The 20,116-nt window shown below is 40.4% G+C and overlaps 1 protein-coding gene across 1 annotated transcript; it reads right to left on the reverse strand.

Annotated features, from left to right (window-relative positions):
• Positions 1-479: 479 nt before the first annotated feature.
• LOC149216526 (uncharacterized) lies at positions 480-6,457 on the reverse strand. The gene is made up of 3 exons (XM_089389984.1): positions 6,266-6,457; positions 5,997-6,133; positions 480-876 (listed from the first exon to the last, which is right to left on the reverse strand). Exons 1-3 carry the CDS (start codon positions 6,455-6,457, stop codon positions 480-482), a joined length of 726 nt encoding a protein of 241 aa, XP_089246110.1.
• Between the last annotated feature and the right edge of the window lie 13,659 nt (positions 6,458-20,116).

A 20,116-nucleotide genomic window follows, 5' to 3' on the forward strand; every position in this document is an offset into this window, starting at 1 on the left:
AAGCTTAATGAACAGTGGCTTTCAAGACTACTGTTGCTTTACTTACTTTACCTTTGTGGTGGTGTTTCTTTTCAACATTGGCTTTTAGGGCTATTGTTGCTTTACTTACTTTACATTTCTAGTAGTGTTTCTTTTCTTAAAGCCCGCTCATGGCAGGGACTTGCTCCCATGCAGCTTCTCCTGTTTACCCATAAAATTAATAAGCATAATAATTTAATTCTAAAATTCCTTCACAACTATACCTCAATTAAAGAAATATTTTATAGGAATAAGAACGTACATTGATTAAGCAAAATTTTATTACGAAACCTTTTATTTGTATAAGACTTTATCATTTATAAAACAATGAAAAAGTGTGACCTCCAGGAAGCAACATATGTTATTAGTATCACCACTCAAGTCTACTCAAACCCCCAAAATGATACCTACCCATCAAAGTATAGTTGAGATACAAGAAGGTCATCTGTATTCCATCTTTCTTAGGATGAAGTTGCATACTTAGCTTTGTAACCTTTCCAAAGTTTATCAACAGATTTACCAGTGATGTCATGGAAGAAACCCACGTCCCATCCATCGCGCAGTTTCGAATTCATCCTCGCAACGAAACCAGAGGCAGCGGTGTCACAATACTGGAGGAAGTAGGCAGTCACTTCGTAGCCCTTGTCCCAGTCGTCACCACTGTCGGGCTTAGACCAGTGTGATGGGGCAAAACCCGTGGTGAGGTGAATATAATCCGCAATGCCTGTGAGCAGCCCTGAGGGCGCAAATCCCATGTCATCCCACTGCCAAACGCGGGTCACCTCATGGTATAGAACACCGGTGATCTCAAACTTTACGTCGCCTTGGTAACTGGCAACATACTCGGCGCTCAAATCACTACTACACCAAGGGCACTTTTGAGACAAAAGAAATCTTTTGTCTCAAAAAAAATCTTTTGTCTCAAAAAATCATTTTTTTATTTTAGTTATTTAATATTAAAAATTAATATCAATTGATTTGTCTTAAATATAAACTTTAAGACAAAAATAGGTTGAGACAAAAATATTTTAAGACAAAACGTTATATTTAAGACAAAAATAGTTTAAGACAAAAATATTTTAAGACAAAACTAGTTTGAGACAAATATATTTTAAGACAAAACTTTATATTTAAGAGAAAAATAATTTAAGACGAAAATATTTTGAGACAAAAATATTTTAAGACAAAACTTTATATTTAATACAATGACCACTTTTATCTTTTAATATTTATAAGAACTACTGTTGGTTTGAAAAAGTATTAAGAATGAATATATAGATATGAGAATGTGAATATTAAAAAAACTATTAAGAATGAATATATGGAGATGAGAATGTGAATATTAAAATACACTAGAGATAAAGAAAAAAATGATTTAAAAGAAGAAATATGAAGAAAAAATCATTAGGCGTATATTAGTAGGTAACATATTTGTAATGATAATGAAGCTTGAAAAGAAAGAGGTATTCCTGTTGCTTAAGAGATGCATTTCTAACATTTAAGGCCATAAATAAAAGTGTAATGATCATGATGTTAAGGGAGTAATTTAGGCTTTTGAAATTTTGTTTATGTAACCTTTGAAGTTAGCCATGGGGCCTCTTCCTAGTAGTGTTGGAGGATTGGATGTAAGAGGCAAGCAACTTGGTGTATGTTAATCTCTAAGAAGGTAGTTAAGTATACTTGTTACTCAGAAGTTACCAGTGTCTCGAGAGAGCTAAGTGAATCTTTGAAGAAATAAAATAATATCTCTGATATCACAATAAGGTGGAGCATTTGAATACAAAAATACCAACATTTAGATATGGCATATGCATTTTTCTCCAAGAAGGTGGTGATATATCTCAATGTAAGTTAGGTATTATCAAACTCTAAGAATAATAATTATAGACAATCCCCTTCCCAATCGTGAATCATGAAGCTCATCTCATGGAACATCAGAGGGCTCAACAGCCCGGGGAAGGGACGATTAATAAGGAACATGCTACAACAGGAAAAGCCTCAAATTCTCTTCTTACAGGAGACCAAGTGTAATTCCACAACGTTGGACCAGATCCTTGCCAAAGCATGGCCATGGGAGCCTCAGGAGGACTAGCCATCATTTGGGATGATAGAGCTATAACACTTACCAACATACATGCCATTAAGCACTTTATTTAGGCCAAGTTTCATTTAACAGGGACAAATGTTCATGGACACTTAACTAAAGTCTACTTGCCCCGGGAAGCAACAAACTAAGTAGACACATTGAACACCCTTACTCAGATCAACTCAGAAAGATCCCACCCACTTTGAATCACAGGAGGGGACTTCAACATGACTACAAGATTGGAGGAAAAAAGAGGAGGACGGATCAAGCTAGACTGTGAAAGCACGCACTTCAAAAACTACATTCATAACAACAGGCTTATAGATATGGAATTCAATAATGGCATTTATACTTGGAACAACAAGCGTGAAGATGCCCACCAAATTGCATCTCGGTTAGATAGATTCCTGATCTTTGATAACGCAATACATATTGGCGGGGATCTCTTGGCCTCTATATTGCCACTCTCTAGCTCAGACCATTGGCCTATTAGGCTTCACTGGCAAAGACTGGGAAACAATGTTCGCAGGCCCTTTCGCTTTGAAGCCTTTTGGCTAAATCACCCCGATTTTCATAACCTGATAACAGAGACATGGAGAAATTTCACACCACCAGAAGGTGCAAAAATGTACAAGCTCCAACAAAAGCTAAAACATATCAAGGAAAAAATAAAATAGTGGAATCGCTTTACCTTCGGAAATATCTTTCAGGCGCAAAACACTCTTGAACAAGAAATGCAAAAATTACAGCAGAGAATCATAGCTGAAGGCAGATCCGAAACCATAGCAGAACAGGAACGTCAACTACAAATGCAGATCTCAGAAAGAGCAAGAAAGGCAAAGATTCTTTGGAGACAAAAATCGAGGATCCAATGGCTTAAAGAGGGCGAACTCAATACAAATTTCTTCCACCATACCACTATCCAACGGAGAATGCACAATAGCATTACTCTCCTCCAAAATCGACAAGGGGAACATCTAGAGAAGCATGAAGATATAAAATAGGAACTCCTCACCCACTTTTGGAGGGTGCATCAAGAAACGGAGAATGATCGGCTGCCAGCTATAGAGAATATCATCAAGATTATTCCTAAGATCGTAACTGAGGAACACAATCAAATACTCCTCGGGCGTATTTCTTTACAAGAAGTGGAGACAACTATGCGACAGCTCAAAGTTGGGAAAGCACCCGGACCAGACGGCTTCACTTCGGACTTCTTTCACAACTTCTGGGATCTAATCAAGGAGGAAGTCTGGCAAGTAGTAGAGGAGTCCAGACTTAACAGATGGATGCTTCCATCCTTGAATGCCACCTTCATCACCCTCATCCCTAAGGAGGAGAACAGCCAGACTCCGACAAATTCCGACCTATTGCACTATGCAATGTATTGTATAAAATTGTCTCCAAAGTGATCGCCACATGTCTCAAGCCCCTGCTTCCTCTTCTTATATCACCGGAGCAATAAAGTTACATGGAAGGAAGGCAGATCATCGATGGCATAATTCTCACTCATGAAATCATTCACTCCCTAAAGCAAACCAAAAAGGCAGGTATGCTCCTAAAATCGACCTCTCAAAAGCTTTCGATACTTTAAGATGGAAATATATTCAAAAAATACTGCTAGCCTTTGGCTTTACGCCCCTCGGGTAAGATGGATTATGAGTCTCATCACTTCTACCTTTTTCTAAATTCTTGTCAACGGGACCCCCTCCACCCCCTTCCACCTGTCCAGAGGTATCCGAAAATGGGACCCTCTCTCACCCTTTCTATTTGTTATTATGGCAGAAGGTCTTGGACGTTACATCAAAGATTCCCTTCAAAACCAGCAATTACGTGGCCTTTCTTTCCAGAATACCCTTGCTTTCACCCACCAGCAATTTGTGGATGACAATATGTTATTTGGTCATCCTTCGGTCCAGGAAGCCCGTAAGCTGAAATCAATTTTATCTGACTTTTCGGATGCCTCTAGCGCTTGCATTAACAAATCAAAATCTCAAGTCTTCTTCTTTCACACACCTCCCATCACTCAAGTATCCATAGCCAGAATTTTGGGCTTCTCAATTGCATCTCTGCCCTCCAAATACCTGGGAGCTCCAATGACAACCTCTGCCTTAAAGCACTCATCCTAGAAAATTCTCCTAGAAAAATTGGAAGCCCATATCTCTTCATGGACCTTCATAGCTCTCAATATGGCGAGTCGCCTAGTTCTAATCAAGGCAGTGCTACAATCTATGCCGCTCTACCTCTTCACGGTCTTGGCAGCACCCAAATGGGTTCTTAAAGCAATAAAAAATCTTCAACGGGATTTTTTATGGGGGAATACGAAACAAAAAAGAAAATGGGCTTTGGTAAAGTGGGAAATAGTTTGTCACCTAAAATCCTCTGGAGGCACTGGATTACAGGATCCTCAGCACAGCAACGAGGTCATGGGAGTGCACATCTGGTGGAGATGGCTCTCGAACCCATATACTCCTTAGGCAATCCTCTGGACAGCTAAGTATGCTCATAATAGACCAGTGGATGAAGATGGCTCTCCGGTCAATTCAAAAGATAAAAACTACAGATCTCTCAAATCCAAGACCAGTGGATGATTTAATTCGGCTCAAATAAGTTGGCACAAGCTCTCTAATTTGGAATGCTGCTAAACAACATAAAGATCTAATCCAACAACACAATTTTCGGGAAATCAGGAATGGAGATAATGCGAGGTTTTGGGAGGACTCCTGGCAGCAAAGACCAAAATTGAAGGACCTACTCAAGCCCCACCAGCTTCAGGATTGGGTAGAGCAACCGACGATCAACGTAAATCAACTTTGGGAGGAAGTTCACAACCAAGGTTATAGGCAATGGCTATGCTTGAACCTCACTCTTGGGCAAGCCACGCAATCCATCAAAGATAGCCTGGATACGGAACTCTCAAACAGGAAAATTCACCAATCAGATAAGAAAGACATCATCAGATGGGGTTATGAAACGAGAGGTACCTTCACTTCCCGGGAAGCATATCATATAATACTAAGGGACCATACTGTCAAGGATAGCCTTTGGCACAAAGTTTGGGAACCACCAATTTGGCCAAAAATATCCACCTTTCCCTGGTTGCTGTACCAAAATAGAATCCTTACCTGGGATAATCTAAGGAAACGGAGTTTTCACAGACCTTCCATCTGCCCAAATTGTAAACAGGCAGAAGAAACTAAGGAACATCTCCTAAACTCATGTCTATTAGCAACCCGACTTTGGGAGAAGGTTAGCTTCAGATGTCAAAGAGATGGACGAAATAAGGAGGATTTAACCAGTGCTATTCGTTCTTAGGCACCTCACCCTTATAAAAGCAAAATCTTAAACATCTTATGGAAGCTAATACCAGGTTTCCTCATGTGGACAATCTGGAAAGAGAGAAATAGCCGCATCTTCAAAGACCATTCCTCTCCCATAGAAGTTCTATGGATCAATATATGTCAAAACATACGAGAAACCTTGATGCTCCAAACGTGGCTTGATGATGATTTCCCAGCCACACCACAGGAACAAAATATATGGCTGAACTGGAACCTTCAGTGGAACCATGAGCAGGTACACCTAAGGAAAATCCCTCCCTCTGGAGATACACCTGACAAATGGACTCCACACCCACCACACATGGTACTGCTCAACTTTGATGGAGCATCAAATGGAAATCCAGGTAAAGTAGGATTTGGGGGAATATTTATAAATCACAAGGGCAATGTTCTCCAAACATTCATGGGGTCAATAGGTTGGGATACAAACAACTCAGCTGAATTAGAAGGAATTTGGCAAGGACTTCTCCTGGCTCAAACCAATAGATTCTTCCCACTCATAATTGAAGGGGACTCTCAGATCTTAATTAACATGATCAACCAGATCTTACAGGGAACTCCAGCACATAAAGTGGGTAGCAGTTGGAGATTGGCGTAAAGGCTGGAACAGATTGAACAGTGGATACTCATTCATATAGCAGTTACCATCAGGCACACTCGTCAGAATGGTAACAAAGTAGCAGACCTCCTAGCAAACATTGGCATTGAAAGTGGTAAGACTCTTCATGTAGGAGCTCTTAGCACTATAGCCAATACTCATCAATTGCAGGATTTCAATGATCTAGTGCAAAAGGAAAGGGAAAATGCAGAGGAAACGCACCCGGATGTGGGTGTCAACAACAGCATTTAAATGACAAGACGGATCGCCGGTGGGTTGGGAAGCCATCTGGCTAAGTGCTTCGTCTTGAGAGCTCACCGCAGATGGATTAAAAACACCTTGCAGGTGACATTTATTAACTCCGAAAGCTGTGACGAGCTCACCTCCTTCAACACCATGGCCCCTGCAAACCATTTTGTTACTCCTCCCCTTCTCCATGGCATTTGTCCTCCGCAAGCGACTGAACCGTGTTTCAGAACTACTACAGGCAGTCGCTGCCTAATTCTCCCTTGTCAGAATTATGGTAATGGTTTTCATTTTTCGCATTCCTGTCATTGTCTTATTGATTGTGGTTCGCCCACCCCTGCTCCCGCTCATCATCGCCTTCATTCCAATTCTTTCGCTGTCAATTCAGCCGTGGCTCACCTCAGGCACCGCATGCGTAGTAGGCGTGGAGGTTCGCATGGAGGTTTTAACCGCTCGTGAGCTTCTACCAGTTCCACCTCTAACTCCCTGGACTCAACTACTGAATTTCCCAACTTGCTCATTAACCCCACTCATAGCTACCCAAATACCAGAAGTGGGAGAGGTTGGACGGAAAATGTTGTCCACACCGTGGATCTCCCACTTCCTCCTCTTTTTGGCCCTCACAGCACACAATTTCATTTCTGTAGTTCACTAAACAGGCCTACAATCACTGCTACCATCACAATTTCTTTCAAGGAAGATTCTACGACACAAGCTACTCTGTCCAGTCGTGGGAACAAGCAGAACAGGGAAGAGACAGGTAGTCATGGGATCAACAACAAGCATCAAGGTGAAAGCAGTAAGGTTTTGCATGACAAAGATAAAGTTGGGGACGTTGGTAAGAGACAGATGGATGCTGAAGGCACTATATATTATCCAACTGTTCAAGGTCACGGCGCGTCTGAAGAGGATGACGATTGGTATCAGTTTGCCTACCAGATTGAGGAAGAGCCAGCTCTGGAGGAACCACCAGCCTAACATGTGGCCTCATGCAAAGGCCTCCATCTCCCAGGTAGATTCGTCTAACTTTTTGTGGTTTTTGTTCTCTCGCAAAGGTGTCTGACTTCCAGGCAGATATTTTTCTATGATTCGTGGTTTTGTGGTCTGGATGTGTTCTGTCTTCACGCCAAGTGTCTTGAATTCTATGGTTGACTCTCTGCTAGGTGGAAATGGCATACTGTTACTTGGTTATGTCCCTATCTTTTTGGTTCAGGATTGCATTCCTCTTTGTTCATTTTGGAAAACCAAGGTCTACGTTGAAATAGTTATTCTGGTTCAATGGTTGGTTTCCCCCATAACAGGGGTAGTCTTCAAATCTTCTTGGACTGGTTTCCCCTCTGTTGGGGCAGTCCAATACCAACAGTTGCATTTTGTGATGATGACTGATGCTTAACATCTCTGAGATCAGGTTTCTTTGTAACTTTTTTGTATTATATTAATAGATTAGTACTACTTAGAAAAAAAAAAAACCTATGCTTAATACAATTAACAATTAAGACACAAACATATCAATTTAAGATGATATTATCTAATTATAACTGAAAAATTGATTGCGACAGTGCACCCTAAGTCGGCCAGCTTGTAGACAGCTATTGTCTTGCACCTATACCGAGGTTGTTATTTTAATTACCATTCATGTTATCTTATATAAAGACAACGATTTGTTGGGCTCTTTGTTTTGTGGGGGTAGTCGACTAAGAAGAACGCAACAAGTTTTACTAACAAGATTTCTCGAACATCAATTCCTCTTCTATCCCTTTCATATATGCTGATATGATTAGAGACAACTTGTTTATTTTTGCATTTGGCACTACTACACGGAGGGGGACTTTAAGACAATTTTTTAAGAGAAAATAAATATTTTGTCTTCAAAATTTCAATATGAGGCGATAGTAAAAAAAGGTAAAGGTAAAGGATTAGGGGTTTGTCTACTAGCATTCACTGAGTGGTTGGTTTACCATGGTTGTGAAGTGATATTCAACAAAGGAAAAGCATTCCTGAGAAACATAGCCACGGGCCAGGTGAAGCAGATCAGGGTTTATGTGAAGAACTTGTATAAGCTAGATGTGGAAGAATTTGCTACATTAAGAACTAAGGCGGAGAAAGTGAAGGTCGCAATGTCGACGAACTTTGGCACAAAATACTTGGTCATTTGTATCATGGTACCTCCAGTATTATAAAACAAATAACCACTTGCCTCTCTAAAGGAGCACTTAAGCAATAAGATATATGCAAAGGATGTACATTACAAAAGTACATAAAATCCACATTCCATGATCAGGACAACAAAGCACATGCAATCCTAGAAAGGATCCACTATGATGTTTATGGACCTTTCTTGACAAACTACACTGTCAGACACAAATATTTTGTCACTTCTATTGATGACTTCTCACGGAAGTGTTGGATCTTCTTCACATGGAATAAAGATGAGACATTCTCTGAGCTCGTAGAATTCAAGACACTAGTTGAAAACGAAGCTAGCAAGAAGGTGAAGGGTCTGTTGTAGAGGCTGCAACACCCTCCAAAATTTTGGCCTGCACTTAAATTTCAGAGCCTACTATGGATATTGTGATCAATTGTTCCTTAGTCACTGATTGGTAAGTTGATGATCTCAAGCTCCCCTTTTCAATATTAAGAGTCGTTTATGCTTTTATCTTTACATAGAATGTGTCATCTTTGGGCATGGGGGTAATCGCTTGTCATGCAAAGGGAGGTTTGTTTTGCTTCAAGGGGAAATATTTATGAGAATGATAAATGTTTAACACTCATTTCACACAATCTTACACAAGTGTCGCCTTTATCCTCCCGAAGTCTATAATCGAAGCCGCACTTGCCGTAAGCTACCACAAAGGTTGTTGCATTAAGTGAAGTATGTGTTATATGTTTTGGATGGTCTATGTTGTATCGATAAGCTTTCAAGTGTGTGATCGTAGTGAAGTTTTATCACTATTCACATAATTTCCACTGATCCCACACTTAGCTAAATTTCGGAGTTTCCTTAGCATCCTAGCCTCATCCAACTTTCCTGAACTACATACTTCACATATGTAACCCTCAAGATTTTCCGTTGCTTGTTCGAACCATGCAATGCGTAGAAATCCCAACCTCCCTTACCATTCAAAAATGCACAGTGGTTTCCTCCAGTGTCCTTCCCTCAGCTAGAACCCACTGTCTCCAAAAACTATCTCCAAATGATGAAAAATGAATTTGGGGTAAGGCCAAAACCCCTTTCATATCAATATTCAACCCTTAGACCTGTGGGTTTTGGCCCACAAACTTATCAAAAGAATTATTCGTGGCCTTAGCCTTTAGAAACCAGGACCATACGACTTAGTCGATTTTTCTTTATAAATCGGGACCACAACACTTTATTGGAAATACACAGGAATACATGGGAAAGCACACAGTCGAAAGCATGGCCAGACTTCAAAAAGAATGAACCCGCGTTCATAAATCATCAGGTCCCCACATCCAGTCCATTGGCGTCCCACTGTGCTCTCTATTCACCAATCTTTGTCATCCATTACTTTCTCGTATCCAACGGTCAACATTCACTCTAAATATTCAAACTGGCACATCAATCCTCCACCGCCGATCTGCACTTAGTGGATCTGATGGTCCACATTGATTTCAGGTGGACAAATAGCACGAGGATTAACCGCCTGATAAAGCGGTTTCCTCTCTCCTCCTCGCTACTATGTGTCAATCACTAAGTGGAATTGGGTTCTCACCCTTCAATATCACTTACCACTTTTCGCTCACCCAAAATACCACTTACACTGTTTCGAAACCACTTTTTTTCACAAAATAACTTTCGTGCTCTTCCACCATGTGACGACCGTTGATCTGTTCCATCAGATGGTTCTGATGGTTCCTTCAGGTTCCTCTGTATTTTGATATGGACCATTGATCTCTGAGATCCAACGGATCCTGTGCATTCTCTCATTCGTCTGCCATTTGATGGATTCTGCGCTTAAAACACAGTTCTGCCACCGACTCTGTCTACACACGACACACCATATATAACAATATTTTTGTTAATCAATTTATCGCCATCGATCGTTATAGTGATCGATGGTCGATCAACAATCTTGTAACACAGGAATTAAGCCATCATCGCATATATACGGATAACACGAAAAGGCATTATTACATATACACACACTGAAATCCACACAATATCAACACTGAACACAATTTATATTATACACAATATGATTACAGATCTAAGGCATTTCAACCTTGGGAGAAAATTCCCCTTCAACTGCATTTTGATGGATCTGTTCTCAGAAATTTAATTTGTTCTCACTCTTTCCTATTGAACACGCAGGTTCATCATTTATAAACACATTCGATCAGATCACTGAAAGGATCCGATCAAATCCTCTCCATGAATCACTCAACTGTCCCTAATTCTCTCTACATGCATACATACATATGGTAGATTACATTAAATAAGTCTTCTAGAGACTTTATCCATTCTATCAAACTAGCTTTATTTTAATACAAATGTCCCATGTTTACTCCGATGGTCCACGTCGTCGTCCTTTCTTCGCTTTTGATTCCTTGTTTGATTAAGAGTTTCGAATGCTCCTGCATTAGGCTCAAGGATGTCATGTTTGTTCTAGGCCTAAAGAAAAATCTCATCTTTGTTGCAATTTTGGAAGACCATGGTTGTGAAGTGATATTAATCAAAGGAAAAGTGTTCCTAAGACACATAGCCACGGGACAGGTGAAGCAGATCAGGGTTTGTGTGAAGAACCTATATAATCTAGATGTGGAAGACTATGTTGCATTAGGCACTAAGGTGGAGAAATTGCAGGTCGCGATGTCGATGAACTTTGGCACAAAATACTTGGCCATTTGCATCATGGCACCTCGAATATTATACAACAAATAACCACTAGCCTCCCTAAAGGAGCACTTAAGTAGTAGGATGTATGTGTAGGTTTTAATCCCGTAAAAAAATTACCTGCATATGAATTCTAAAACACAGAAAATAAACAATGCGAGAGCATTGTTGGCTACTTGAATTGTTTATTGATTAAACAGTCGAGTACCACATTAATTTGTCAACCCGGGAAAGTCCTTTTATTTCAAAGGTGACCTCGTACTGTATGTACTTAATTCTAAAAGCATTAAAAGTTGTAGTATACAGAATTCTATCTTCTGTCAAACTCCTTACTCTAGTTAAAATATGTTGCAGAGATGAAATGAAAGCAGTTAACTAAGAATACAATTCTGCAAAGAAAAATAATGGCTGCTCTGTTAGCAGAGGATCAAGACCCTATCCTCAAGGTAAGGATGTTCAGCACCTATCCCTATAACCAAATTGCCAACACACACTGCAATTTCTAATCACTGGTGAAGTATTCTTTTGCAATATCAAGCAATTAACAAAACAGAGTATCAGCAAAAGGAAATTATTAGAGGTAATGCTACAGAATCCAAACAGAGTATCAGCAAAAGGAAGTTATCAGAGATAATGCTACTGAATTCAAAAACACTCACACACTAACAGAAAATAAATGGGTGAATCTTGTGAAGAAGGTGGGCCCTGTCCCTCTCACAAGATTCCCCAGAACACAGATGCCAGATTAGATGCTCATAACAACCTTTTATTCATCTGCCAAAATGTCCAGTTACAATGAAGATTCAGACTTGCTTTTGTTTTTCAAAATTTCCCTTACAACTTGTTTTCTTTCTTCCCCTTTCTAATGTAGATGTCTCATCTTTATAGAGGAGACATCTATTACAATAGACTGCCATGGTTCATTCAGTTTAACCTTTTTGTCAAAAATAAGAAATCCATCGTTGTTACAAGATGCCGTTACAACAGTGTGACGGTGTATTCTTTCTTGGGTCTCTTACTGTTACACAGCTGGTAAACAAACCTCAACCGTCTTCTTGGAATCCTCGTACTATCCTTTGCCGCTTCACCATTGTTGCTGATTTAGTAAACTCATGTTGTTCCTGGTGTTTCAGCAACTGTAACTGTGTTTTACCCTTTCTGGACAGTTGCTGATCGTGCTGTGTCAGCATGGAACTCTGCCGATCTTCTGATAGTTGCTGTTTGTCATTTCCGGTATTCCAGTTGTTGCAAAATAACGTTTTCCCTGCTTTAGATAGTTGTTGTTGCTGGTGTTGCAGCAACTGCGTAGTTGCTGTTTCTAGTGTTGCAGCAACTACGTAGTTGTTGTTTCTGGTGTTGCAGCAACTATGAACTATAATTTCTGCAAACTTTAGACAGTTCAACGGTTACTTAGCAACTTGGTTAACTTCTCCAAAGATTAATTATAAAGATAACATGAATATGTAATGAATGATTAAACATATAGTAATGAGGAGAGTTGCTTCATACCTTGGAATGATTAGGTCATTATATAATCAAAAGCTTTCAAATTATGGATTGAAAAGGGTAATATTATAGCAAAAATACAAGGTCAAAAGTGCTCAATTTGGAGTCCTAACATCCCCCCCAACTGAAAGGGTTGCATGTCCTCATGCAATGCTTACTCTGAATCTGAGTCGGAGTACTGGGATGAACAGTGTAAATTACTGATACAGTAGCTATGGAAAGTGTTATCAAACCTGTCTCTGAACCCACAGACACTCTCTAGTTGCCTCCATGCTGCCACCTCTTCCTTTTTGGATGATCCAAACTGACCCTTGTATTGCTGACCAGATAACCATAAGAGGGGAAATTTAAATTTGTAGCCAATCCATTTTTCAGCACATTGTTCCATACATCTAACATAGTAAGGTACCCTTGAAATTGCTGCTTGTAGATTAGGGGGATTGTAGGGATGATACTCCTGTCTTTCCTTGGGACAGTTTTCCCAGAATAGGTTGTTGGCTTTAATAGCCATAGGTGCCTTTGTTTTCACATAGTGTTGGCAATCTCGCAAGACCACTGCTTGTAGTTGCCTAATGTGATCAGTCATCCCAGGTTCACTTAACATTCTTTGGTGTTGTGCAATGAAAGTAGCTACATTTTGGGGTTCAGCCCTAATCCAAAGGAGGCAGTTCTGTTCATTGTGTTGTGCTGAGATGAAAGCATTTTGCCAAGTGAGTTGGTTGGCTAGAAAGGAAATGAAAGCTCTGAGTTGTATGTTGCCAACCAGAGGAGTATATTCATTTTTCTGTCTTCAGACATAGCTTCGTTGTGGAGATAAAACTCACACAACAAATTCTGATCATTCTTGGGTGCTTCTGCAAAGGTTTCAATAAATTGTTCTGATGTAATCACCTGATGAGGTCTGCCATCTCTAACTGCCTTTATTTGTAAGAATGTTAGTCGTTCCCTCAAAAATGCTACATAGTTGAAGGAAGGTTTTCTTGTAGCAAGTATTCTTTGAACCAAATCAAAGATCTGGGACAGTCTGGCTTTTAGTTCCTTAATTTCTTTGTACTGAGCTCTAGACTGCTAAAGTGCTTCCCAATTCTTATATGCATAATTGAACCAGATTCCCTTTTGCTGTTGGAATGCTTTCCCTTGTGACAACTCATATTCTTTCCACCATATTCCCTTTAATTCCTGAAAACTAGCGGTCTCTATGCATGCATCACTGACAGAGGGAGATTCAGTTTGTGTAAAGGCATCAACAATAATTTTCTGTTCTGTGATAATTGGAGTAGGCCGGGGTGGTTCGATGTCTTCTTCTCCATTTCCTGCTGATTCCTGTGTAACAGCCAATGCTTCTTCTTCTTGTTCCATAACAGTTAGGGTAGGCCGGGGTGATTTTATGTCTTCTTCTCCATTTCCTGCTAATTCCTGTGTAACAACCAATGCTTCTTCTCTTTGTTCCATAACAATTTGGGTAGGACGGGGTGATTTTATGTCTTCTATAACAACAAGTTCTTCTCTTTCTTGTTCTGTAATTTTTGGGGAGCCTGCTGGTTCTTGTGTTACAGCAAGTTCTTCTACTTCTTTCTTTACACTTTTTGGAGATCCTGTTGGTTCTTGTGTTACAGCAGGTTGCTCTGTTTCCACTTGCACTGTTCTTGGAGAGCCTGCTCGTTCTTGTGTTGCAGCAGGTTGCTCTGTTTCCTCCTGCACAGTTTTTGGAGAGCTTGCTAGTTCTTGTGTTGCAGCAGGTTGCTCTGTTTGCTCCTGCACAGTTTTTGGAGAGCCTGCTTGTTCTTGTGTTGCAGCACGTTGCTCTGTTTTCTCCTGCACAATTTTTGGAGAGCCTGCTGGTTCTTGTGTTGCAGCAGGTTGCTCTGTTTCCTCCTGCACAGTTTTTGGAGAGCCTGCTGGTTCTTGTGTTGCAGCAGGTTGCTCTGTTTGCTCCTGCACAGTTTTTGGAGAGCCTGCTGGTTCTTGTGTTGTAGCAGGTTGCTCTGTTTTCTTGTGCACAGTTTTTGGAGAGCCTGCTGGTTCTTGTGTTGCAGCAGGTTGCTCTATATCAGTAGAGGGTTGTGGTGGTTCTGTGTTTGCTTCTGCAATTTGTGCAACAACAGGTTCTTTCATTTCAACTACAACAGCAGAAGTTTCTGGAATGGCTCCAGTCACTGGTACTGCAACTATCTTGTATCTTGCTTGAGAGTATAGTTCACAACACTTGGCGCACATATATTCACTCTCTTTACTCTTCTCCGCTGCAGATGCTACCTGTGCTAAAATGTGTAGGTTGCGTTCATTTTGATAAGCTTCTTTGACCCTTATTATTTCCTCCTGATAATCCTGAATTTGGGATTTCAGAAATTCAATTTCTTCCTGCAGGGCAGATATGGTAGGCTGAGCTTGTGGAACTGCAGGTTCCAGTGGAGGCAGAGGTTGTGTTTCAACATTCATTTGAACATTTATACCCCAAACAGGTGGTTCTTGTGTGTCACCTGGTGGGGTAGTGGCTGTTTCTTGTGTTGCAGCCACTTGGCCAATATTACCTTGAGTGTCGGCAGCTGGTTCTTGTGTGACGGCTGCCTCAAAAGATAATGTCACGACACTGTGAACACTCTGCATTTCAGCCCCAGAGGGTGAGGAAGAGGAGTGTTCACGGCTGGTGGGAGTACGGGTTCTTAAGATGATGGGTGGAGAGCTGGGGAGAGTGGGGCTAGGGGGTTCAACTGTTACAGACGACCAAGTCCTTTGCTTGGGTAGAGAAGCACGGAATTCATATATTTTTATTTTTCGGCTAGCTTTCTTTAAAATAGGGGTAGTGGCGGAAATAGCAGCTGCCTTGACCGAAGCCCTAATTCTTCTTCTTTTCGTTGGGGTTTCATTTTTCTGCTGCTTCTTTCGTTTGAGAAGGGTAATAGGGATGTTATCATCAGAGTCGTCGGTAGAAATACCAAGTATGGGAGTGGATGGGTCGGTTTTATTGGGGGATGGGGTTGTTTGCATGGGTATTTCTACTGCTGATTGTACATTTTCAGCAACTTGTGGGGGAGTTTGCTGGGGAATTTCTTCGGGTATTTGCTCTGAAATATCCTTTGTTTGCTGAGGAATTTCTTCGGGTATTTGCTCTGAAATATCCTCTGTTTTCTGAGGGATTTCTTCATCCTGCTGAGGTATGTCCTCAACTTGGTGAGGAATTTCCTGCTCTCGCTGAGGGATTTATTCCTCTTGGTGGGGATTAATGAGGGGAGGGGGGTTATTTAAGGCAAGGCCTTTATTTATCAATAATTGAGCTAGACGGTGGTGTTTCAAGGAATGGAGCGGACGCTTTGCGTTGACAGTGTAATGTGACATATTTTTAAGACATCCCAATAGATAGTATGGCATATTTATCAACTGACCATGCCTCAAGTGATTCAACAAGACGAAATCGTGCTGGTAAATTACCTGGTACTGGCCTTCGCACGTCAGGTATTGCTTTACAAACTTAGCAACTTTCGGCCATGGTTGAGGCAGTGATTGAAGTGCTACGCCTCTGCCCTTGGGTTCCACCTGCTCGCCTAGTTGAAGAAAATCCTGCTGCGCGTTGAGGATCAGGTGCTTCCTACTGAACTAGCGTGTGCCATTAGCTGGTAGCCCGGTAGCTTAGGTTATAACTTCCTCTGTGACTAGAATTTGTACTCCCTGAACGACAGAAAACCCCCTTGTTAAATTGCATGCAAACTCAAGGACTTGCTGTGCGTCGAAATTTGGAAGTCTCCTAAAATAATCTAGCCATCCCGCTTGCAGGAAGATTTGGTAGGCCTCGGGATAGAGATCAAGAAGTGCTGTTGTGCCAGGTTCGTATGTGATGAGATTTCCTCCCATAGCTGTTGTTTCAGTCAGAATTCTCAGTACAGAGCCAAGTTTCCGAGTTCAGTCCAAAGTAAACTGTTACAAATGGTAACATGACACGATGAGGTGACTTTTACATATTACCGGGAGAGTTAAGGGCAGCGGCAGTTGGCGTGCTATACAATTATGACAGCGCTTTGGTAATCCCCCCCCAAAAGCTACGAATAAGTGATATGATTGGAAGTACAATTATTCGGTAGTCCTATCAACGTCTCCGCATTAACTATTATTTAATATCCATGCATAATCATGCGTACCTTTATATTTTACCTTTTTAGTTGCTGCGTCGAAAAGTCTTGTCTTGTCTTTTGCTGGATTAATAATGATTAAAGCGGGTCTAAAAGTATGATAATACCAACGGTTTTTATTACTGACGGGAAGTAATAGTGGAGGATTGTAATCATCATAGTGTATGGCTGGTTCTTTTGGTAGGAAATGGTATGTTTTATGCAAATAATAATTCATTTCTTGGGAACTGAAGTGGAGAAATTGGTGCTTTGTTTTTTAGTATAAATGAGAGAAATACTGAAAAAGGCATTACGGCATCGGTAAGTGGTATTGCAGCAACGAGAGTTGGTGTTGCAGCAACGGGAGTTGGTGTTGCAGCAACAGGAAATGGTGTCGCAACAACGGGAAATGGTGTCGCAACAACGGGAAATGGTGTTGCAGCAACGGGAAATGGTGTTGCAACAACAAGAGTGGTGTTGCAGCAACCTGAAATGGTGTCGCAACAATAGGAAATGGTGTTGCAGCAACAAGAGTGGTGTTGCAGCAACGGGAAATGATGAAAGACTGATTTATGGTCCAAAAAACGTTCCCAAGTCCGCAAAGTGATTCTTTTGAAGTTTTTGTTCTCAGCCATTTTCCAAAACTAAGATTTGCAAAATAATGAATTGTAATATGGCAACCCTTGGCAAGGATTATTAGTTGAAAAGAATATCTAATCTAAAAAATAAATAAATGAACAGAGATTTAAGTGCCTTGAGGGACAACAAGTTCCCCCAGGAAAGCATAGTGTATATCCGTCATGCAAGTAGCTTTAAAATCTTCTTTAGAAACAGGCCGCTGATACAAACGGAGTCGATACCCATTCACTAGTAGTGGTGTTCTGCTATCATCAATCGTTAAAAGTCTAACTGTCCCATTTGGAAAAACAACATCTACTTCATAAGGCCCTAACCACCTTGTTCTTAACTTACCTTGGAAATTCTCAAAACGGTAGTCATAGGTAGAGCCCAGTTACCTTTCTGGAACTGCTTTTGCTTGATGGTTCTGTCATGCCACCTACTTCTTTGTTGATGTATCATGGTTGTTTGATGGATGGCATCCAGTCTCTTCTCGTCCAATTCCTGAAGCTGCTGCAACTTGGCTGTCTGTGCATCAGTCAAGTCAAGGTTAACAGCTAAAGCAGTTCTTAAAGTTTTGATTTCAAACTCTACAGGGAAAACAACATTTTTTCCAAAAACTAATTCATAAGGTGAAAAGCCCATAGTATTTCTCCACGTAGTTCTATAGGCCCATAATGCCTCAGGCAACCTTTGAAACCAATCCCTTCTATTCTCCTTTATTTTTTTTGTCAAGATGGCTTCTATGACTTTATTGGTGCTTTCTACCTACCCATTTGCCTGGGGGTGATAATGTGTAGTCAGTTTGTGCTTAATATGATATTTCTGAAGTGTATCCTTGAAGCCATGAGAGTTGAAAGGAGGTCCTCCATCCGTGACTAGTTCTCTAGGCAATCCAAACCTAACAAAGATCTCTTCAAATAAAAATGTTAGTACTGATTCTTCATTAGCTTTAAGGAGTGCCTTAGCTTCTACCCATTTAGTCATATAATATGTGCACACTAGTATGTACACTCTTTGATTGGATGGGGGATTAATGGGACCTATAAAATCTAATGCCCATTTCTCCAAAGGTTCGAGAATTACCTGGGGTTTGAGTGGCATTTCATCCCTGTGATTAGGCTGGCCCATTCTTTGACAGCTATCATAGGCCTTCCAATATTTCTTTGCATCTTTGAAGAGTGACGGCCAATAATAACCCATTCTGAGTACCTTGTGTGCTGTTCTTTTATCTGCAAAATGCCCTCCACAAGGGCCATCGTGACAAGCTTTTAACACATCATAAATTTCATCTTCACCAATGCATCTCTGGATTTCTTGATCGAGTCCTGTGTGTAAAAGGCCCCCACTTATCCAGCTGTACCTAGCACTTTGCTGAATGATCTTTCTTTTTTCCTTGTGTGATAGGTGCGATGGTAATTTTCCTGCAACTAAATAGTTGGAAATGTCTGCATACCAAGGTGAGTGAGTAGATACTGCAAATAAATATTCATCAGGAAAAAAATCATCTACTGGAATATTTTCATCAGTTTTTAATCGAGAAAGGAAATCAGCAACTACATTTTCTTTTCCTGGCCTATCTACAATTGTGATGTCAAATTCTTGTAATAATAATAACCATCTGGTAACTCGAGCATTTGTAACTGATTTATTCATTAGATATTTAATGGCCGAGTGATCAGTATGCACAAAAGTAATGTAGCCAGTAATATAATGTCGAAACTTATTGATAGCATAAATGACTGCTAGGAATTCTTTCTCAGTGACTGTATAATTCAGTTCAGCTGGTGTCATATTCTTACTGATAAAATAAATAGCATAGGGAAGACTATTTTCTTCTTGGCCCAAGACAGCTTCAATTGCAGTATCTTGAAGCATCTGAAGATATATGAAAGGGTAGTGCCCAATTAGGTCCTCTCAAAATGGGAGCTGTAGACAACTGATGTTTAAGTTCATTAAATACTTTTTCACAATCATCAGTCCACTTAAATTCAGCATTTTTTGTTAATAACACAAATAGAGGAGAAGCTATTTTGGAAAAATTCTTGATAAATCTTCTATAGTATCCAACATGTCCTAAAAAGCTTCTTACATCAGTTTGTGTTTTGGGGATAGGGAGGGTCTGAATTACCTGTATTTTGGCTGGATCGACTTGAATTCCTAGGAATGAGATGAAGTGACCCAATACAATACCTTGATTCATCATCATATGACATTTTTCAGTGCTTAAGGCAAGGTGTGCTTCTATACATCGCTTAAGTACTTTTTCAAGGTTCTGCAGTGCATCCTCAAAAGTCACTCCATAAGGAGTAAAGTCATCCATAAATATTTCTAAGGAATCATTTAGCATATCAGAAAAAATCCCTATCACTGCTCTTTGAAATGTTGCTGGAGCATTACATAGCTCGAATGGAAGAACCCTGTAAGCAAAGGTCCCCCATGGGCTAGTAAACGTGGTCTTGTCTTGGTCTTGGGGTGCAATCTTAATCTGATTGTATCCACTAAATCCGTCCAAAAATGAAAAGAATTTCTTACCTGCCAAATTATCTAATACCTGATCAATGAATGGTAAAGGGAAATGGTCTTTCTGGGTGGCTTTATTTAAGGCTCTGTAATCCACACATACTCTCCATTTGCCATTTTTCTTGGGTACAATTACAAGTGGGGAAACCCACTCACTATTAGATATAGGATATATAAATCCTGCATTCAACAGTTTTTGAAGTTCTTCCTTCACAATTTCCC

Source organism: Pinus tabuliformis, chromosome 1_1 (assembly GCF_031772625.1).
Source record: "Pinus tabuliformis cultivar Carrire ecotype Pingquan chromosome 1_1, CPIR1, whole genome shotgun sequence".
Classification (NCBI taxonomy): Eukaryota; Viridiplantae; Streptophyta; class Pinopsida; order Pinales; family Pinaceae; genus Pinus; species Pinus tabuliformis.